A 24419-nucleotide genomic window follows, 5' to 3' on the forward strand; every position below is an offset into this window, starting at 1 on the left:
TTCTGTTTAGATTCACCCATCCTTGAATAAAGAAAGTAAAACAGTTCAAAATAGGGATGATACCTTTTTATTGACAGTGAAATATAAAATTATTTAACTGGATATTTCGAACACATATACGTTAATATACGTTGTTATTTAACAACGAAGTTATCTACGTTGAATAAAGAACTACTTCGGTATATGCACTGACGGTGTGCAGGCGATTTGCAGGAGAAATAGCAGTGTGGTTACGAGAGCTACAGTGTGGTTACAACATGATTACACTGTAGTTACAGCATGGTTATACTGTTGTAACTGTTTTTTTTTTTCGACTTCTGTTTAGATTCACCCATCCTTGAATAAAGAACTGCTTCGATATATGCACTGGCGGTGTGCGGGCGATGTGCGGGAGAAATAGCCGTGTGGTTACGAAAGTTTTTGAACGACGTCTGTGTGCTTTGTGAACACATTGTAGCCTTCATAGAGAAGCACTGGTTTCCAAAGGATCACCCAATTATTCCAAAACGGTACTTGACGTAGTTGTGAAAATTATAAATTATATTAAAAAAAACCTTACAGGCCCGCCTTTTTCAGAAACTATGTGGAGAAATGTGTAGCCACGATAAAGCTCTTCTTCTTCATACAGAAGCTCACTGGTTATCCAGAGGAAAAGTACTGATATACTCAATTGTATTTACAAGGTTCAAACGGATCAGACATTTCTGAAGTTCACGCTAAAATTCGAGTGTTCATGAAAAAGCTTATGCTGTGGAAAAGGAGCATCGAATGGTAACTATGATTGTTTGGAAATACTTGAAACTGATTTTGACGAGTATTTTGGGGGCGACATGAAAAAACTTGATTCGTTGAGTTGGGTTTGCATCCCAAATAAAGACGAATTACCAACTAGTGCGTCAACAGAAGCAAGTGAAGAACTCATTGATTTTTCATAAGTAACGTCACTGAAAGACAGCTTTAAGCGTAAACAACTAAGGAAATTCTTGCTCTCAGTTTCTGATAATTACCTTGCCTGTTTGATGAAGCTATGGAATTCCTCCTCCTCTTGAATAGTGTGAGGCCACATTTATCTCCTCACTACCTCACTACCTCCTCTTAACTACCTCATATATATATGAGGCCGCATTTTCAGCAGTGGTTTACATTAAAATTAAGTACATAGATAAATTGGATATATCAAACTCACTGCGATTAAAAGTAAGTTGAAGCTGATGCTGAAATTATATATGAAGAAAAATCGGAAACAAATACATCCTTCCCATTGAAACAACTTTGAAAAAAAATCGAAGGTGTAATTATGCAAGTTATTTTTTATCGTTTTCATTGTGTAGTTATTTTTTAACGTTTTTAAAAGTTAAGAATTATCATGTAGTGTCTAGCTTCAGAAAAGAATTTGAAAAAGATTCTAAACAAACCTTCAATTGCTTGAAATAATTTTCCAGCAAATTGGTTTGTTCCATCACCAGACTGCAGCGCATATACAAACTGAAAATCATTTTGCACAACAGCTAATTCAAGTTTATCTTCTTCGTTTGCTCCTAAAAATAAATTTAAATTAAGGCTAAAATCACAGATAAACTAGAAAAAATTAAGCATAGCTAATTAAAAATATCCTAAAGGCAGGGCCACAAAAAGGGTGATTGAACCAAATCGGGCCCTGCACTTGAAAGGTCCCCGCGTTACAATCAAAATGGACAAAAAAAAACAGATTTCCTAAATCTAAAGCAATTTTTTACGATAAGGGATAGATTATGAATTATTCAAACAATAAAAATACATCTATTTTATGTTTGTATGGCTGAATAAGATTTTTTTAATATGTTTATTATTGTATAATATATACTTGTATAATATATATTGTATAATAATATCGAAAACTGATACCCGTACAAATTCATCTTAAATTTATTGATTTTAATCAGGATAGTCCAATTTTAGATAGATTTTTCTGCAAACGTGAACTACTTTACGTAAGTAAGCTCCTATGCAGGTCTATTTTATTTGAATATCTAATATATAGAGAGGGCCTTGCGAAAAAATTCAATCAGGCCAAGCACATATCCGATCCGGGCCTGCCCAGAGGAGGTAAAGCTTATTTGCAGGTAGGAAGTAGTTTGCTGCAATAGAATAAAAAAGAAACAATATAAAAAGAAAAAACGATATAAAAACATAAAAAGAAAAGTTGAATAAAAAAACTGATATTGACGTTTATTTATTGTTTATCAAATTAACCTTTAATATGTATTAACGGTTTGATTAACGTTTATCTTGCTAGTTTCGGCCATCTTGCCCTGTGCTAGTTTCGGTTGTTATTCTTCCGCTCTCCTAATTTTAATAGATCAACAAAAGAATTACTCCTTAGGTGGGATGTAGTTGTGTCCATCTAACGAATTTATTTAAATTCTGTATACAAGATTTTTTGGATAAAGTACGCTGAAAATTGGGTGAAATTTGTTGGAAAAGGACAGTTTTCCTATAATTTAAACAGGTTTAGATACTTCTCTAACAAAAAAGTCAAAATAATATAATAATCCTAGCTCGGTGAATGGACAGATTTGAGACTAATAAATGCAATGAAACGAGTATCTTGTCCTTTCGGTGCACATTACAGCTCCAGAATTATCCCAAAATTAATTGTTTCAGAGAGAGCATTAATTACTTTAAATTAATTGCTTTAACAAAAGTAATGAGCGATCTTGAAACTTAAATGAACTGATTGTTTATATTAGGAAGATGCCAGGTCAGACCTTTTGAGATTCCTTTATATATATATATATACTAAAGCTAGATCCTTTTATCTAAAGCTTTAAAAATGAATTCTCGACAAGACAATATTACAAAAGTTTTTTTTATAATAATGCTTCAGGAATGAAGAGCTTATTGTCAAGGACTCTCTATACACTTTGGCCTATTGATTTCCCTTACTTCGAATGGTTTAGAACCAGCAAAAATGAATAGAAAAGCTGTAGAGAATGTTTTTCTATATATAAAATATAAATATATAAAGGATACGGCATTAGACTTTACAGTCCCTACCGGCGGTACTGATCTCCGTTTCATGGCCCTTCAGCCAGGAAGTGCAATGGGGGGTTGGGGGCCAGCCATCCTGTGCTTTCGCACACCCTTCCTGTTTACCTTCCCCAGATTTCTCCAGGTACCCATTTAGAGATGGGTCGACTCTGGCTAAGCTTACAGAGTCACGCCACTGACCCCCGTTCCAACTGAAGAATTGGGTACACTGGGATTCGAACCCTCGTCCTCTCAGACAAAGGATCCCGAGTTCAGCGCACCAACCAACTCGGCCAGGACGGCCGACATTTCTATACATTTATAAAAGCATTATAATAAATGCATAATGCTTTTATACATTATAAAAGCATCATAAATTTATGCTCTTGTATAATGCTGTTATAAACCCATAGAAAAGTGGAAATCAATTGATACTAGTAAACTCAGTGATGCCAGGTTGGGCCAGTTTCTAGTTTTTAAATTATGTGAGTTAAATTCTTCTGACGAAATTTAAGAAAAATTATCCAAGAATTAATATCATACCGAATTAACATCCAATATACAGAATTAAATATTATCCAATATAAGTAAAAAAAAAGTAGAACTGAACTAAATAAAACTAATATTAAAATTATAACGATAAATAATATAAAAATGAAATATATAATAATAAAATAATATTATAATATATAATAATGAATATACAATAATATAAATAATAAATATGTAATAATAAATATATAATAAATAAAATAAAAAATATATATAATAATAAATATATAATAATAAAATAATATTAAATAATAAAATTAATATTTTACCAAAATAAGTAAACAATACGTTTAAGTAGTCAAAATTAGTCGATGTCATTAGGGTTAGTGTCATCCACTATTACCTGGTAACCGTGACTACGCTGGGGGAGCAATAGAACAAAAGTAAGAAATAGACAAGGTACAAATGAGGCTTTAAAAGATGCTTAAAACAACGCTGTTTGGTAGCCTAACATTAGTTAGGCTACCTATTTAAGATTTTAAAAGCCTAAACAAAGATCTGACAAGGCTTTTCTAGCAACATGACCAAAGATGGATCAGACTTCTAGCAACATGACTAAAATGTATAAAAACGCACTCCAAAGGCAAATGATTGGGATAGAAAAAATTGAGGGTAGAGTTTAAAAAAAAATAACTGCTCAACGATCAATTTTACTCTTACGGGTTGCTCAGCTATTTATTCCCTATAAATTAATTTACAATCAAGAGGTACCAGTGCTAAAATCGTACTTCTTTTAGCTCAGATTATCATATTTTGTATTTTTGCTTCATCAAAGTACAAATAATTTACAACTCACTGATATTAGCAAACAATCAAATATTTCTGCCAAACAGAACATTGAGGAGAGAGCCCTGATGGTGATTCCATCAAAGTCTTTACACCATTGATCAGAGTAGAGTGAAGGCAGATGTTTCCAAAAAAAATGGCCTAAGAAGCAAGATCAGAGTCCTCGGATTTTCGTTAAAATCGTTGAAAGATACAAGGTATTAGCACACTGATTTACCAGAAAAGGGGGGCTAATATACACAGTAGGAAAGAACAATAGCCAAAGAACACTGCCGTGTAGTCATCATTTAATCTTTGACATCATTTAAAAGGATATAGGGCTTTGGGCACTGGTAATATGTTAATTGAGTTTTTTGGAATACAATTGTTGATTTTTACGGAATTTTATGGAAAATTTATTTAAATCATTTAGTATATAAGAAACATGGTAAGGGTTAATGTTGAAATAATTAAGGCATTACATTGAATTCAGTAGTTCAGACACTTCTCATTTATAAACATCAAAAACAAGAAGAGAAATAGGGAATTCTTTTCGCAAGACAGTAGAATTCTAATGTGAATGAATATATAGGCCCTGTGTCAAAAGGCCGTCCTCAACAAAGCATAAATATATAAAAGAAAAGAGAATCACAATGAGATACGACCATTAAAATTAAAATGAAAATTTAAAAACAGTCCTAGCATCCTTACTTGAACCAGGACTGATAAATAAAGTGAGATGAAACAAAAAGGTAAAACTAGCAATGAAACCGTGTTTTTAATTATTTTTCTTTCATTTTAATGAATACACATACCACAGTTTGAGAACCACCGCCCTAGACCATTTCTGAGTTACTGCTGATATGACCTTTTGACAACCTCCCTGTACAGCGTTTTATTTAGTTACACATCCCCCTAAACATTCCCTGAAAGTTTCAACCTCCAACCCTTAGCCTTAGTAGCAGGAATCAGTAGTAGGAGTATGAACAGTGCCTTTTGGGTGGTTTAACGTCCCTCTCATACACCATAAAGTTTCGACTTTGTACTCTAAGCTATTCCTGAGAAATTGTTTAAACATTGTTTTGGCAACCTGAATGCACACAGTGTGTTTTGATTTACTTCAACATCTCCTTAAACATCCCATGAAAGTTTCACCTTAATGCCCTCAACTTTAGAAAAAGCAGTAGTCATAGCAGTCGTGACTCTTAGCAATAGTGGTAACGTGCATAAGGTACCTTCCGGTAAGTTCATCATCACCCTCAACATCCCCTTGGTCAATTGGTCATTTCCTCTTACCATTCCTATAAAGTTCCCACTATACCCTTAACCATTCCCGAGTTTTCCCCCTTTCGACAATTTGTATGCATATAACATGCTTTGATTTAGTTCAACAAGACTTTCAACATTCTCTGAAAGCTTACTTGAATGCAACGGTTTTTTCGAATACTGAAGGTCAAACATGCCCTCTTTTCCAATAACAAATACTACAAATAAACAATGGGCAAATTGCATAACTGTGAGGGGTTTACATTGCCAACCTCCGAATAGAAAATCTGTATGCATACAACATGGATCTTTCAAATATGTTGAAAAAAGTGACTATCTCAAAATTTTGACTGGACGCGTTTGGAGAGTTGATAGGATTGGGAAGGTGCTCCTTTCCCTCCAATCATTTTTGACTCTTAATGAAGGCAGTAAAACCTAAAATCCAGTCGAAGGAGCTCATTTAAAAGTTTCTATGATATTGCTATTTATGATAGCACTGCGCTGCCATGATATTGCTTATATGCCCTTTTGAAAACCTGCATGCATATTGTTTTCTCGTTTAATTGAAACGCCCCCAAAACGCTCCCTAAAATGTTCACCTTAATGTCCTTAACCTCATTAGTTACAGCAATCGTAGCAGTAGTAATGCACATGGTACCTTTTGGTTAGTTCAAAATCCACCACAAAATATCCTGAAAGTTCAAACTTAATAATGCAAGCCGTCTTCGAGATATTGCTGTTTCATGCTTTTCATAATCTACATGCTCTTAGTTCATTTTGATTTATTTCGACATCTTCCAAAACACTCCTTGAAAGTTTCACCTTAATATATTTAGCTTGTGTCGTAGGAATAGTTGCAGAAGTACTATTAGCATCAGTATGGTCATAGTACTTTTGGTTTTAATCAACATGCCTCTCAACACACCGTTCTTCAAGCATTGCTGATGCTTTTTGTATCCTGTACGCACATAATGTGTTTTGATTTAGTTGAGCCCTGTTACAATATTCCCCAAAATTTTCACCTTAATACCCTTAGCATTAGTAGCAGTAGTAATAGTACCAGTAGCAAAAGCAGTAGTTGTATTACCAGTAGAATTAGTAGTAGTAGCCTAGGCTTTAGCAGCGTCGGTAGTAGTAACAGTACAGTTCAAACTTTTCTTTGATATTTTCTCATAATTTTCACCTTCGTACCCTTAGCCTTAATAATACCAGCATCGTAGCAGTAATAGCAATAGTTGGAGCAGTAGTAGCGGGAGTAGTGTTGTATTAGTTGTAGTAGTAATAGAAATAGCAGCAGTATTAGTATCAATAGTAGTTTTTAGTAGCAGTAGCAATAGAGGTAGTAGTAGTAGTAGTAGGATGCCAATATTCCTTTTGGTTCGTTCGATATCCACTACAACAATCCCTGCAAGTTTCAACTTCTCACACCAAGTCGTTCCTAATATATTGCTTATACACCCTATTGACAACCTGCAAGCAGACAGTGTATTGGGATTAAGTCCAAATCTCACCTTAATAATCCCTGAAACTTTCGCCTCCATACCCTTAGGCACAGTTGTAATAATACTCACAATAGCAGTAACAGTAGTAGAAGTACTAGCTCTAAGACCAGCAGTATTAGAAGTAATAGCACTAGTATTTAAATATTACCTTTTGGTCAGTTAAACATCCCCTCATCAAGCCCTGGAAGTGTTCACTTAACACAGTTAACTGTTACTATGACATTTCCGACATGTCCTTTTAATAACCTGCATTAATAGATTTAATACCTGTATTATATATTCATAGCTTTAATTTATCAATTTTCCCCTCAACCCTTCCTGAAATCTTAGCAGTAGTAGCAGTGGTGGTAGAAGTAGCGTGCACATATTACCGTTTGGTCAATTAATCTTTCCTTTAAGCATTCCTTGAAATTCCCAACTTATTACCCTAATTCCTTCTTAGATACACGTTCTTCACAATCTGCATGCGCACAGTGTATCTTGGTTCAGTTCAAATTTTTCCTTGATATTCTCTCATAATTTTCACTTTCGTACCCTTAGCCTTAACAATACTAGTATCGTAGCAGTAATAGTAATAGTTGGAGCAGTAGTAGCAGGAGTAGTATTGTATTAGTTGTAGTAGTAATAGAAATAGCAGCAGTATTAGTATCACTAGTAGTTTGCACATGTTGCCTTTTTGTCAGTTGAACACCCCCCTCATAATGCCTCCGAAGTTTCAGCTTGATAAGGTAAGCCGTTCTAACGATATTGCTGATTCACGCTTTTGACAACCTGTATGGAAATAGTTTATTTTTATTTAATTAAACTTTTCCAAAAACATTTCCTCACATTTTTAATTCAATATCCTCAGCCTAGAACTTGTAGTAATGGTGGCGTGCAAATATTGCCATTTTGGTCAGCAGACCAGCCCTCTCCAAATTTCCTGAAAGTTCCAAATTATTACACTCAGTCACTCGTGGGGCACGCCCTTTTGACAAACCGTATGCTCATAACTTGATTTGATTTAGTTCAAAACTTGCCTCAACATTCTCTGAAAAGTTCACCTGTATGTCTTTTTCGGCACTAAAGGTTAAACATACCCACCCTACTCAATAACAAATACAATAAGTAAATAATGGAAGAACTTCTCGAGGGCTGTGAGTGGGTTGACATTCCCAAAGACATAGCTATGAAGTTCAACAAATGCAATGGGAAAACATACAATTGTAATAAGAATATATGAAAAGGGATAAAATCTGTTAATAAGGCAGTGAATTTTCACCGTCTCATAAAAGATTCTATCTATTTTTAATGTATTCATTATAATTGTAAGGAAAGGCATTGTAGCTAAAGAAATCATTTGTGAGAGAACATAGTATTAAATGGGAAAGGAGAACTCGTCTAGAGTCGAATTACACGGACGATAATTTATATTTTCCCTGACCAATACTTCACCATCATCACTAATAAGTGTTACCTAGGTAGGTGAAGCTATCAACCTGGTAAAAATTTACCAAGTGAATAGCTTTACTTACCTAGGTAGTCATTGCAAATATAAACAATAGTAGCACAGTGTTATTTGCAGCTCGAAATAGTTTGAAAGAACAGGAAGTCTTAGAACCAAGATTAGAACACTGGAAGCCAAAGTAATGACTGTGAGAATCTATGGCTCTACGATGCGGGTTCTTCAAAGGTTAAGGATAATGCTAAGGATAGCTAGGTTAAGGATAGCTAGCAAAGGTTAAGAATGGCTAGATATTTTCCAGAGGAATTGACTGAGGATAGGGTTAGGTAATTATTGACCATATACAGTAAGCTGTGCAAAATATGTTCAGATCCAGCTTTTCCGGACCACAGTGAAAAGAAGGTTTTGATTGTAAGGTTTTATTTCATGGATGAAGCATGGTAGGCTACCAAACAAATAGCAGGAAGTCCGTAACAAGGGTTGTAAGAGACCATGAAAATAATTTTAAGAAACTCAAAAACCATCAGAGTCTGTGAAACACTTCAAAGAGTGAAGCACTGAACAGAGTCGATGGAGGAGGACCAGGAGGAGTGCAGTTAGCCTCAGGTGGCTTGGTGGTGCTAACTTATCATCTAGGTATTAAGCCGTCTAGAAAACAAACATACATAACAATCTGTGCGGAAAGTTTTCTTGTTATGTTCTATATTTCTGTTTTGTAGAATATTTACTTTTTTTAATTCTTTTTTTTTTCAACAAAATCCCTCGAAGATATATTAAATTAGGATGATGAATGCGCAGTCTTAGATTAAGGAAATTTAAATTTGAAAGCTGTTTACAGGGGTATTCCCTCAGAGCAATGGCATCAATTGGGGAGGGGGGGGAGAGGGTTTTGTCCTCCTAGATGTTGAAAAATACCCATTTGATCGGTATTTTTATTTAAAAATGCCCGCCTAAATATTAATGAATTGACACCACTGCATCCAACACACAGAGAAATGGGGGATCTTGATAATCCCAATTTTTCTGTCTTTCTTGGGGGACAAAGAGGCCTCTGGGCCAAACTTTCGAAATAGCCTTCTCTCTCAGCATACAGGTATGGCTATAACCAATTAAACATCTTAGATTTTAATACCTTCTGGGCATTCAGGAAAGCTTAACGAGAGCAAAGGGCTCATATGGCACTTGTGACGAGGTCGGAAGAGCCAAGAGCCAAGAGGATATGGCATGAGCAAAATTATAAGAATCAACAGATTAATTTATAAGGAAAATTAGAGGCTTAAAGCCGGTCGAGATTTAAAATAAGAGCTCTGAGACACGAGGTCCTTCTAAATATCTAAAGATCCAATCACCCACTCGTAAGTTAGAAGTAGGCCTACTTCATTTTTTCTAATTTCTCCTCTCCCTTCAGCCCCCCCCCCCCAGATAGTCAAATCGGGAAAAACAACTTTATCAAGTCAATTTGTGCAATTCCCTGACACGCCTACCAATTGACGTCGTCCTAGCACGTCCAGAAGCACCGAACACACCAAAGCACTGGACCCCCCCCCCCCTAACCCCCCCAAAGAGAGCGGATCCAGACCGGTTACGTCAATCACGTATCTACAACATTTGCTTATTCTACTCACCAAGTTTCATCCCGACTTCTCCACTCTAAGCACTTTCCAAAGACTTCCGGTTTCTCCCTCCGACTCCCCCCAATGTCACCAGATCTGGTAGAGATTTAAAATAAGACCTCTGAGACATGAGTTCCTTCTAATATCAAATTTCCTTAAGATCCGGTCATCCGTTCTTAAGTTAAAAATACCTCAATTTTTCTCATTTATCCGAATTAATACCCCCTCTCCCCAACTCCCCCAAAGAGAGTGGATTCAGTCCGTTTATGTCAATCACATATTTGAGACTTGAGCTTATTCTTCCCACCAAGTTTCATCCCGATCCCTCCAAAGCGTTTTCCAAGATTTCTCGTTTAACTCTCCAACTCCCCCAATATCACTAGATACGGTCGGATTCAAAATAAGAGCTCTGAGACACGAGGTCCTTCTAAATATCAAATTTCATTAAGATCCAATCACCCATTCGCAAGTTAAAAATACCTCTATTTTTTTAATTTTTCCTCTCCCTCCAGCCCCCAGATGGTCAAATCGGGGAAACGACTGTTATCGAGTCAATTTGTGAAGGTACCTGACAGACCTACTAATTTTCATCGTCCTAGGACGCCCAGAAGTACCAAAATCGCCAAAGAACTGGATATCCCCCCAACTCCCCCAAAGAGAGTGGATCCGTTCCAATAATGTTCTATATATCAAGTTTCATTAAGATCCGATCACGCAATCGTAAGATAAAGATACCTCAATTTTGACATTTTCCAAGATTTCCGGTTTCCCCTTTTAACTCCCACCAATGTCACTGGATCTGGTTTGGATTTAAAATGAAAGCTGAAAAGCACAAGATCCTTCTAAACATCAAATTTCATTAAGATCTGATCACCCGTTCGTAAGTTGAAAATACCTCATTTTTTTCTAGTTTTTCTGAATTATTCCTCCCCCCTAACTCCCTCAAAGAGAGTGGATCTGCTCCGGTTATGTCAGTCACGTATCTTGAACTTGTGCTTTTTCTTCCCACCAAGTTTCATCCTGATCATTCCGCTTTAAGCGTTTTCGAAGATTTCCGCCCCCCCCCCAACTCCCCCAATGACACTGGATTCGGTCGGGATTTAAAATAAGAGATTTGAGTTACGATGTCCTTCTAAATATGAAATTTCATTAAGATCCGATCACTCCTTCGTAAGTTAAAAATACCTCATTTTTTCTAATATTTCCGAATTACCCCCCCCCCCCCCAACTTCCCCTAAGACTGCGGATCTGTTTCGGTTATGTCAATCACGTATCTAGGACTTGTGCTTATTTTTCCCACCAAGTTCCATCCTGGTCTCGCCAATCTAAGCGCTATCCAAGATTTCCCTTCCATCTCCCCCCCCCCAATGTCACCAGATCCGGTCGGGATTTAATATAAGAGCCCTGAGATACTGTATCTCATAAATATCAAATTCCATTAAGATCCAATAATCCGTCAGTAAGTTAAAAATACCTCATTTTTTCTAATTTTTCCAAATTAACCGTCTCCCCACTCCCCTCCAGATGGTCATGTCAGGGAAACAACTATATCTAATTTAATCTGGTCCGGCCCTGATACGCCTGCCAAATTTTATCGTCCTAGCTTATCTGGAAGTGCCTAAACTAGCAAAACCGGGACAGATAGACGGACAGACAGACCGACCGACAGAATTTGTGATCGCTACATGTCACTTGGTTAATACCAAGTGCCATAAAAACTAAAATCAAAACAGCAATTCTTTAGGCTAATCTAATTAAGAGTGGTTAATCATCATTAACTTACTAATTTCACAAACTAGGCTTGTAGCAACAGGAAAGACTCGTTCTAAAAAGGGAACTGGATCAAGAAGTGTATCATCATATGCAACGATGGCTAGAGAATATGTTTTTCCGTTCTTCAGAAGCACTAAACTCCTCTGGGATCCATGAAATTGACTACCAACAAGAGATGTACCTAACCTAGAAAATCAATACAGGACATTAAAATTTGTTTGCTTAAGAGGATCAGTTTAACTAGAATCAAGTTGGCAAAACCAAGCATTCAACTTAAATGGCAAGGCAGCTAAGACCTAATAACTGGCACAAGCAAAAAATTTCTTTGTAGAACCAACCCCAGCCCCCCCCCCCGTTTTTTATATACAGCAATAGGGTTTAGGACAAATAAATTTGGACATCAGCTTCAAGCAGCTGGAGGCAACAACTGCTAGTTTCAGTAACCTCATCAATGTCTTTACTCCACAGTAGGTTAAGCAAAAGAGAAATACCAAAGATTTGAACACCAGCCAAAAGTGAAATAGAACAACAACAAGTGGTTACTATCTAGACAGCTGATTATTGACTAGAAGATCGTTGTTCAAAACTGTCCTTCAGGTAGGCTAACACAGCATCATTGGATTTTTTTTATTTATCAATAGCAGTGAACCTAATATGTTTTATGAGAACCTACTATTGGTCAAATCCTCAATATATTCCCATCCCAATCAAATTATACAAGCCAAATGGTTAACCATGACAAGTAAAAGGAGGAGGCAACAAGAGTACCTGAAGAATCCATTAAAAAAAAAAAAAATCTGACAGACTGGATCTTAAAGGAGTGTTTTAAACTATTATATCACTATTACTAGAAATTAAAGCATTCCCCCACATGAAGGGTCTTTTTACAAAAAAAAAAATCAAGAAATGATCAGTGGATACTGTAGGCCTACCCAGTTGGATACAATCATCATCAATTCAAATAATTTTTGGTTGAAATGGAGAGTAAATACACTGATATTTGGCTTTATTAGATTATTAAATAAAAAAAGAAGGTTTTTTAGTAAGGAGCAAAATTAAAACTTAAAACGAGCATAAATTATTCCGTATATAAAAAGGGGCTGTCCCCTCCTCAACGCCCCGCTCTTTACGCTAGATTTTGACTCTTTCTCACATCTTAACTTTCCAAAACAATAAAAAACTTTAGCGTAAAGAGCGGGGCGTTGACGAGGGAACAGCCCCTTTCATATACGGAATAATTTCTGTTCGTTTTATGTTTTAATGTCGCTTCTTCTCTTTAATTAAAAAAAAAATAGTTTTTTTTTAATTTTTAAACATTTTTGAATTAATGAACGGTTTGAATTTGGCTCACCGAACATGAATAATTAAAAAGAAAATTTGCACATTAATTTGACCTTTTTTAATTAATAATAACTTTGTAATAACCTAAGTTTGATTTTGTTCCAATTGTTCAAGAATGATTCCTGAATCACAAAAGCTGTTTAATTACAATAATAACCTCTTTTAAAAGTTAAAAAAGAAACTTAAGCGTAAGAGCGAGCTATTGAGGAGAGAAAACTTATCTCATATACGTAATATTTTCTGTTCGTTTCAAGTTTTAATGTTGCTTCTTACTTTCAGTTGAAAAAAACTTGTTTTTTATTTAATTGGGGATCGTTTTTTAATAATGCCGGGAAATCCTGCCCCTCCCCTCAATGGAAAATTCCCTTCCCCCACGAGAAATTTCTCCATGGAAAGAATCTCCCACGTAACTTAAATTAAGGATATTTGCGGAACTAATTTTGTAAGGTATAGTAACAAAACGGCCAAAGAGGTCGAAACTATTTTTATGAAAATGAATGTTGCAAGTTAAGCAATTCTCAAATGACTGAAACGAATGATAGAAAGATCTTTAAAAGATATATGTAATAATTTATGTTCGTTTTAAGTTTTAATGTTATTCCTTACTTTTAGTTGGAAAAACCTGTGTTCTTTATTTAATAACAATCAAAGGCTGAAGACATACAATACCTTTGATTTATTATCAAACAAAAATCATAGTTATAAAGCTGCGTAAGGTAAAATTAAATGCTAAGATCGACTGGAAAAATACCAAAAACAAATTATTGCTTATATCGACCATTATTTAATAAAATTCGAACTTTAGCGCAAAGAGCAAGGTATTAAGGGGGAGGCGAACTTCCTCATATATGTAATATGAGGGGTCCTCCCCCACGTCAATACCTCACTTTTTACGCTAAAGTTCATATTTTTTCCAATTCTTTAAGAATGACCCCTGAATCCCAAAGGCGGTTTAATTAGAATAAGTAGCTCTTTTGAAATTACCAAAAATATTTTAGCATCAAGAGCGAGGCATTGAAGAGGGGACGAACCCCCTCATATACGTAATATTTTCTGTTCGTTTTAAGTTTAAATGTTACTCCTTACTTTTTGAAAAAACTTTTTTTTATTTAATTTATGATTGTTTTTTAAATAACGCTGGGAAATCCAGCGCCCCCTTCTTGGAAATTCTCTTCTCCCATGAAAAATCTGTCCATGCAAAGATCCTCCCATGTACCTCTCTCCCACGACCCCCCACCAGAAAAAATCATCCCCTGAAAACGTCAGTATGCGCTACTTCCCAATAGCCAATACTAGGCTATATGTAAACAACGATCGAAGTTCATGCAACCCTTCCCCCGGGGACTGTGGGGGATTAATTCGTCCTCAAAGACATAGTTATTAGATATTTCGACTATGTAGAACAAAATGTCTATCTCAAAATTTTGATCCGGTGACTTTGGGAAAAAACATTCCGCATTTGTGCAGATAGAAGCTTGAAACCCATGCAGTAGGGTTCCATGATACGCTGAATCTGATGGTGTGATTTTCATGGAGATTCTATGCCTTTTAGGGGATGTTTTCCCCTTTTTTAACAAGGCAAATTTTCTAAGGCTCGTAAATTTTGAAAGAAAATGATAGAATTTTAGAAGATCGATATAATAGAATCTATATAGCATAGATTCTATGCATTTTAGGGGGTGTTTCCCCCTTTTTTTAACAAGGCAAATTTTCTCAGGCTCGTAAATTTTGATAGAAAATGATAGAATTTTAGAAGAAGATTCATTTTTATTCAGTCATATATATTATATATATATATATATATATATATATATATATATATATATATATATATATTATATATATATATATATATATATATATATATATATATATATATATATATATATATATATATATATATATATATATATATATATATATATATATATATATATATATATATATATATATATAATATATATATATATATATATATATATATATATATATATATATATATATATATATATATATATAAATATATATATATATATATATATATATATATATATATATATATATATATATATATATATATATATATATATATATATATACATATATATATATATATATATATATATATATATATATATATACATATATATATACATATATATATACATATACATATATATATATATATATATATATATATATATATATATATATATATATATATATATATATATATATATATATATATATATATATATATATATATATATATATATATATATAGAGAGAGAGAGAGAGAGAGAGAGAGAGAGAGAGAGAGAAGAGAGAGAGAGAGAGAGAGAGAGAGAGAGAGAGAGAGAGAGAGAGAGAGAGAGAGAGAGAGAGAGAGAGAGAGAGAGAGAGACTTTTATTTTAAAAACAACTTCCACAGCGCGTGGCACCGAATTAGCGCTTTACGTCAGGTATTACAGACAAATAAAACTTGTCAAATAAAAAAAAAAGAGAAAACACAAACACAGACATACAGTGTCATACAGACTCATTTCAGATTAAAAAAAAACCAATCAGATTGGTGCTGCCTATGATATTGCTTATATGCCCTTTTGAAAACCTGCATGCATGCAGTTTTTCGTTTAATTGAAAGTCCTAAATGTTCCCTGAAAGTTTCATCTTAATACCCTTAGCGTTATTAGTTACAGTAACTGTAGTGGTAGCATTAAAAGTATACATATAATGCCTTCTGGCTAGTTCAAAATCTCCCACAACCTAATCTTAAAAATTTAAATTGATAATATAAGTAATTCTTTGGATATTGCTTTGTCATTTTTTTGAAAGTCCGCATGCTCATAGTATGTTTTGATTTAGTTCAACATCCACCTAAATATTCCTTAAAAGCTTCAATTTAATACCCTTCGCTTGCGCAGTAACAATAGTTGTTGCAGCATTAGTAGTAGTATGCACATAGCACCTTTGGTTTCTTCAACATCCCCTTCAACGCAAGCTGAAAGTTTCAGCTTAATAAATACCACCAACTGTTTCTGAAGTATTTCTGATGCATCCCTTGACAACCTGTGTGAGCATAGTGTGTTTAGAATTAGTTCCATACAATTTCTATATATCCCAAATTTTTCGCCTTGATATCCTTAGTTTTAATAGCAGTAGTAGTAGTAGCAGCAGTAGAATAAATTATAGTGGTCATTAGTGGCGATAGGTGTAACAAAAGTAATAATAATAGTAACAGTAGCAGCAGTATGAGTAGAAGCAGTAGCATTAAGATGCAAATATTTTTATTAGGTTAGTTCTACATCCCTTACAACAAGCCCTATTAGTTTCAACTTCACACACTGAACTGTTCCTAAGATATTGCTGTTACACCCTTTAGACAACCTGCATACAAAGACTGTGTTCTGATTCAGTTCATCATCTCCCTTCGAAATTTCTTGAAAATTTATATTAAAAATTTATATTATATATTCAAGAAAATTTCTTGAAAATTTCTTGAATATTTATATTATTTACATTATATGTACCTAAATTTAAATTTAGGTACAATTGTAGTAGTAGTCACAGTAGTATTATTGATATAACTGGTAATAATATTGAATAGTGATAGTACTAGTAGCAGCAATAGTATTAACTTATTGCCTTTTGGTCTGTAGAACATCCTTCTTATTAAGTCTTGGAAGCTGCATAATTAGCCATTGCTTTGACATTGCTGATATGTCATTTTGATAACCTGTTAAAATTTTCATCTCAATGCTATTAACCCTACAAGTAGTTGCAATAGAAATCATAGTACTAGTAAATGTAGCAGTAACAGTAGTATTACCAGTAGTGTACACGTATTGCTTTTTGGTGAGATGATCTTCCCCTATAAGTATTCTTTGCAAGTTTCAACTTAATTCCCATATCTATTTTTGAAATACGCTATTTTGACAATGTACATGCACATAGCGTCTTCTGATTTAGTTCAAATTTCTCCTTAATACTGTAAATGCAATAGTGTGGTAGCAGTAGTGGTGTTTGTTGTACTAATATTGGTAGCATGCAAATATTGCTATTTTGATCATCTCTCTCATAATTTCCTGGATTTTCCAAATTAATATACTCAGTTATTATTGTGTTGTACCCTTTTGACAATCCGTACACACATAACGTGTTTCGATTCACTTCAACGCTCCCCTCAATATTCTCTGATAGGCTCACCTGAATACCCTTCGTCTTCTTGGGAAGTAAAGTTCAAACATGCATATCTTTCTCAATGACATATATTACGTGTAAACAATGAACAAATTGCCTAACTTACAGCCCTGTCCTAGGGACTGTGGGAAGGTTGACATCCTCAAAGACATAATTACTGGACCTTTCAACAATGCTGAACAAAACAGCTCTCTTAAAATTTCGATTGGATTTGTTTTGGGGAATGGTAAGCTTGGGGGACTGATTACGCCTTACATGCCCCAGGCATAGCTTACAACCCTTACCCATGGGCTCTGGGCAATTGTGTCCACCCTAAAGCCCTCATTATATGATTTTTGGACTATTGATAACAAAATGGCTACTTCATAATTTCAATTGAATGCATGGGAAAGAGGATGTCAGGGAGTGGGCTAGTTGCTCTCTGTCATGTTTGACTCCTAAAGGGGAACTAGAACTACACACTTAAAATCAAATAAGCGTCTTCTAAAGTTCACATGACTACCCCTTCCATAAAAACCTTAGATGCCCCTGGGGCGTAACTTACAACCCTTACCCCCAGACTCTGGGGGATTCTGTTCACCCAAAAGGCTTTATTATATGATCTATAGACTATTTTTGAACAAATGGCTATCTCAAAATTTGTATTGGATACATTTGTGGAAAATATTATGTATGGGTGGGGTGGCTGCCCCAACTGCTTTGACTCTTAAAAAGGGAACTAGAACATCTGATTTCCAATCCAATGAGGCCTCTCAGGAGTTTATACAACCACCCTTTCGATAAAAACTTATATGTCCTCAGGACATAGCTTACAACCCTTGCACTGAGGGTTGTAAGGGGGGGGGGTTGTTATCCTCAAAGACGTAATTTCAAGACTTTTCAACTACACTGAACAAAATGACCTCAAAATTTCCATTAGATTTTTTGGTGGAATTGATAGGCATGGGGGGGGGGCTTGTTTCTCTTCAATCATTATTGACTACTAGAATAGATCCTTTCAATTTTCAACTGAATGAGCCTTTTTCGAAACTTTCTACGACAACAAATGGTCATCTAAAATTTCTATCAGATACATTTCCAGAAAATACAAGGTGTGTGTGGGGGGTATCTGCCCTCTAACCACTTTGAATCTTAAAAAGGGTACTAGAACTTCTGATTACCTATCGACTGAGCTCCCTCCAAAGTTCATACAACCATCCTTTCTATGGAAACCTTAAATACCCTCGGGGCATAACTCAAGGACAACTCTTGCCTTGAGGGCTTGAGGGGGGTTATTTGTCCTCCAATTACTTTTGACTATTGAAAAGGGCACTAGTCCTTTTAATTTCCAATTGAATGAGCCCTTTTCGAAGTTTCTACAACAATTTCTTCAATATGAACTGCCCTGGTCTAAAACAAACCAAAAAGAAAAAAACTAAATAAATAAGACATTGGTCCCATATTGGTCTTTATTTAGGCAGTGCTATTACGCTCCCTATGATATATGTATCCTTAGTCTTGAAAGCATAACCCTAATGATTTAAGTACATTCTAGGCCATAACAGGATTTTACTTCAAATTTACAACACATTCTTACAAATCCTTTGAAACCCTGCAAAGCAAGATTTAGTAAAGTTCTGAGGCTTAAAATCCATTCAAAAGGGCCTTATTTTGTATTATAATTTTCACTTTTATACAACAAATTTACCTCTGATCACCAAGTATAAGCACTCTTTGCAGATGGACTGGGCAGAGGCAGATGCTTTAAAAGACTTTCCATGGGCATAATTTAACCTCTGGATCTATTCTTGAAAATTTCATTGACCCAACTCAACTACCATACTTTCCAAGATAGCAAAACAGCCCCTGATTTCAAGTTTACTGTTTCCTTCATAAATGGGACCTTCATATAATATTATCATGGAATCTGCTATATACTTTCCATATTATCATGAAACCTTATCATCTTATGGTTTATATGGAATCCATATTATCTTATGGTATTCATGGTATCATGGATTCCATATTATCATGGCATCTGCATGGTTATAGACTGATAGACCAGGATGTCACATAATGTCTAGCCTATCCCTAACCAGCTTAAAAAGTTTAAAATTTGTAGACATTGGCACCATCCCAGCACACGAATTAAACACCGCCGACAAGACGCCCAGTTGACCACCACCAAAGTGTCGTAATGCTGCCGGCTCTCTTAAGCATTAATGACTGCATTTACTCAATTATACTCTACCCTTATTCTTGAAGTTGTTTATTGGTTAGAAAGAAACCAGGGATGGACCAAGTAAATCCATCCTTGGTTTAGTTATAACATCTAATGCTATAGTATTATTAGAGACGTTTCTGTGCATTTTTTTTATGTAATCAAGTTCTTATCCGCCTGAAGAGGTGGCAGCGTTCTGCTGACTTTAAATTAATTTGTGCCAATTCTTTATTGCGTCAACTGCAATGTTGGAGGATTTGAATTTTCCTGCTTAGAAATGGACAGTGCATAAAACCACTGGAGGCGTAACAACTAGGAGCAGACTAGATGGTTTCTAATTACAGGAGGGGGACCTATTTTGGACATTGACACAAATGAATAGGAAGGAAGCTACAAATGCAGGTGCCCCTAATCACCATTTCATTAATTATATTTATTCTAGTACTATTACTAATAACAATTTACCTGCAGCACCAAGATTCCTGAGGACAACATAGCTATGCATACTCTTCTTCCATTCCAATCAATTTAAAGCAACTCCTTTAAGGCCCTCCCAGGAAGTTCCCCTTTCCCTTGAATCTTTCTCTATGACATTTCCCACCCCAACCAGGGATGCCCTGCTTTCCATTTGGCCCTAGTTGGCAGAAAAGCACAATTTTTGGCAATCTGTCATCCTTCATCTGCTGAACATGCCCTATCCATCTCAACCTTTCTTTCAGCATAGCCCAAGAAAGCAGGATTGGCCCACACTTTTCATACGGCCTACAATTTGAAATACAGTCAGTCAACCAGATACCCAGTACAGTCCATATATAATTTCTCTGACAAACATATAGCAAATCTTCATCCACTTTTTGAAGAACCTATGCTTCAGAACCATATTTGACCACTGTCATCACTGAAGCTTCAATTATTCTAATCTTGGTTTGCAACCTTATCTTCCTATTCTTCCAAACTTTTTTTTTTTAATTGTGAACAACCTGAGCCTCAGCTATTCTACATGGGACATCTTCACTGCTCCCATAATCTTTACTAATAATACACCAAGGTAAGTGAAAACATCCACCTGAGCAATCTTTTTGTTACCCAACGTCACCTTTTCATCATCACTTATTCCTAGCCTTAGTGACTTAGCCTCCTTAACATTAACTTTCAAACCTATTATATTACACTGAAATCACAAAACCATCAGAAGTTCATTTATTTTGCTCGCATTTTCATATAGGATGCTTAAATCATCAGCATAATCTTAGTCCAGGAGAATTTTTCCTCCCCATTTGATTCTGCATTGCCTTTTTCTATGCTCCTTAAGACAGAGTCCATCAAAACACCTTTGCTAAAGCTCTTCTATCAACAGAATCAAAGGCTTTAAATCAAAGAGTGAAAATTTGATCAACACATCATCTACCCTTTCTAAAACTGCCCTGTTCTTCCTTTAAAACTTTGTCTAGAGCATCTCTCAGTCTAAAAAGTATCATATTACTAAGTAGTTTGCTACCTACAGAGACCAGGCTAATGTATCAACAATTGCAACACTCACTCCTATCACCTTTCTTATACAACAATTGAAGTAGGGTTTTCCAAAAAATCGCTAGGTACTTCCCTTTTTTCAAAATAATATTTATAATCATCCATGACTTATATCTAACCTCAGAGCCACCATATTTAAGCAACCCATTTATCCCAGTATCAGCACCTGGTGCCTTATTATTTTTTAATCCTTTTAGTACTGTTGCTAATTCTTTTTCACAAAACAAATCTTCCTTCCCATCCAAGGTATCAGATATTTTTCATTTTCCTCTGTATCATTTCATGCAACTCTATCTTGGTTTAGAACATTCTCAAAATGTTCTGCCCATCTCTCTTAGCTTTTTCATTATCATTAATTGTGGCCCCATTCCTACCTTTAACTGGGACAAGTCTTGATTGACTACTCCTTCTCAATTTATTAACATGCCATTATATCTATTATACCACCTTGAAAATTAATTTTCTCTACTTACTCTGTCTAAATTTTCTTAATAAGTATTTCATTAGTCTAAATATTTCACCCATATACAATGGTAACCATTTTAAATGCACAGATAGTTAATAGTAGAGGCCTAATTGTAATTACAATTTTTTAGCTTGAGTCTACTCCTGGAAAATAGGCTACTGTCCAATCTTGGACAAAGGATTATAAAATAATAATCATGGTCATATTTGAATATGCTTGACCATAAGATTGTAGTCATCCAATCCCAACTATCTGCATCAGGTTTAAGATTAAGAGCCTGATGTCCTTGTTTAGGGAAGATACATTTTAGTCAAAACGATTATCCATGATCACACACTGTCCAAGTACTGAGGGTTTTTAACCATAAATCCTCTTTCATATAGTAGATATGATTTGGCTGTGCCAGCCACTTTCACACATTACCTCTCCCACCACTCATAGTGGCAGGTTCTATCTTATCCCTAATGGCCTTTGTAGATGACTTTTATAAAGCTGCCAACTGAAACCAAATCAAAACTAAGATCACATTCCTTTTCACTATCTTACCAAAGAGAGCTGTCTGAGTTGTCATAAACAATTGCAGTCTGAACCTTTTCAGTTTCATTTTCACCTTCAGTGCTGTCTTCTCATCAAATCTCTTCACAGCCTGCTTCTTTGTTTTGCTTGCTTCATTTTTTCTTTTCCACCTCTTCTTTGCCTCCCTGTTAGAAAAGGCAGCTTCAGTCTTGGCCTTAACTGATGTATCAGTGAGCACTTTTGTTCTGCCCTTTTTTCTTCCTTGAAGTGTTTTGTTTTCCTGGTTGTGCTGGAATGTGGTTGTACTTGTTCATGTGCAACTATCCTATTTCACAATGGCTGCAAAATCACAGGGCTTACTGAAGGCATTGGGTGAGAATGGAAGAGCAGGTAGGGATGGGCTGGAGTTGGAACCTCTTATGAGCTTTGCAATTTGCCGCCATCTTCATGGGCTAAAAAAAAACATTGAGTTGGTCTGCAATTCAGACCACAGATCTTCACTATGAAAAACATTTTGGATTGAAAGGGATATACCTTCAAAATCCCTTCTGGATGTTTGATGGTATAAAAGCTAAGGGGAAAGATTTTAATACCAACCCAGCTGTGATGTAAATGTTGACTTTTCTTCCAGGATTGTAGACCATCCACATATCTATGGACTTGCTGTACTGACACCTGGGTGGATCAGAGACAGAAATATCCAATGTTTGCATGCAATGGGATAGTATTTTGATCAGTATGGCCCCATACTCCTTGGCATATCAAATTTGGATGAAGATGAGCATCATGCTTCTCTGGTATGAGTAGCTTCTTAGCATCAGGAGAAGTATGCAAAGGCTTCACAAAATGTGTCATGTAATTTATAAAGAGAGGACCTTTAATCCATTTATTAAGATAAGACTTTGTATTCCTCGCACAGTGTTACCAAGATAGCCTCTTATTTGAAAAAAAATACATACTTTCAGGCTTTAAATACATATTAAAAAAAAACATATAATTACATAGTGGATCAATGTCACAAAAGTTGGTTTTTCTATTCATAAGAATAAATATTTTAGCAGGCATTTTAACCTTGAAAGGTTTAGGCTACAGCCAAGCATGGAAGTAAGACTTACATGGGTGGGCAGGGAAGCATTTAAAAATGTCAAATGACATCAATATATGGTTAGACTTAGAGAATTGTAAACACTTTGGGATTTCTTGGGGAAAAGGCCCCAAAGGCTCTCCTATATAAGCCCGGTGTTAATTAAATAATAGTAAAAGAAAAAAATATAGGGTTTTGAGGATAATTTTGGATAACAGCCAGAAACTTGCTAAGTTTCTAACTCATGAATGGTCCCAAATTGGTTGCAAATTAAAGTTGGGTAATGAGAAAGAATGACCAAAACATATATATTTGCAGTCAACAATGGTTACATCAGTGGTGTGCCACCAACATCTCACTGGCAGCAGCACAGAAAAATCTTTGGTGATACACTGCCACTGCTATTTTTGGCCCTGCCATCACTGGCCTTCCCTTAACAACACAGCACTGGGGTCTAGATATTTCAGTAAACTTAGATTATTTCCTTTTAAATTAGGTAGAAGATGAACACCCCACTTCATGCATTGTTTTATACTTTTTCTGAATATAATAATTGCTTCTTTTGCAAGTTCCATTTTGAGGTCTTAAAGTACCAAGAATTTTAAAATGAAAACTTTTGCCACTTGGCTTCATCTTAAGTCTAATTGTACCTGAAAACCTATCGTTTGTATGATTTTTCTTTTGGTTGTTATAAAATTCATGCTCAAAGTTTCACCAGTGTTTCCAAGCTGAATTGCAGTATAACAATACACAAAACTAATCTAGTAAGTTTGATAATTCTTTTCATGCTAAAAAATTCAGCAATATTGTAGAACCTTAGAAATAATAATTCCAAGAAGACATGTCTTGAGTTGACAATGGCATAACCTTTCCTGTTCATCCTATATGGGCTAGTCAACTTAGGTCATTTTGTTACACTTGAATTTGTTATGTCTGGGTTTGCTATCTAGTTTCTGAAGTCAAAAAATAATTCTAATATTTGTACTTAAATGACACAAATTAAGGAATAAAAGTAACACTTTTAGAATGAATATTTTGAAGGGATAAATATTAAGACAATCATAAATACTTAAATGATATATGTAGGCTAATTTAAATAGCAAAACTAAATTACAATATGTAAACATTTAAATAGTAATACAAAGAACATAAATAGGC

General features: G+C 35.0%; 1 protein-coding gene across 1 annotated transcript in view; it reads right to left on the reverse strand.

The window, feature by feature from the left end:
- The window catches only part of LOC136026247 (type II inositol 1,4,5-trisphosphate 5-phosphatase-like), a 106528-nt gene that overhangs the window by 79878 nt on the left and 2231 nt on the right, over window positions 1–24419 (reverse strand). Inside the window, exons 2-3 of the mRNA XM_065702618.1 lie at window positions 11935–12110; window positions 1416–1538 (exon numbers count right to left, since the gene is read on the reverse strand). Coding sequence (XP_065558690.1) covers window positions 1416–1538; window positions 11935–12110 — 299 coding nt within the window. The remainder of the gene's footprint in view (window positions 1–1415; window positions 1539–11934; window positions 12111–24419) is intronic.

This window comes from Artemia franciscana, chromosome 1, assembly GCF_032884065.1.
Source record: "Artemia franciscana chromosome 1, ASM3288406v1, whole genome shotgun sequence".
Lineage (NCBI taxonomy): Eukaryota > Metazoa > Arthropoda > Branchiopoda > Anostraca > Artemiidae > Artemia > Artemia franciscana.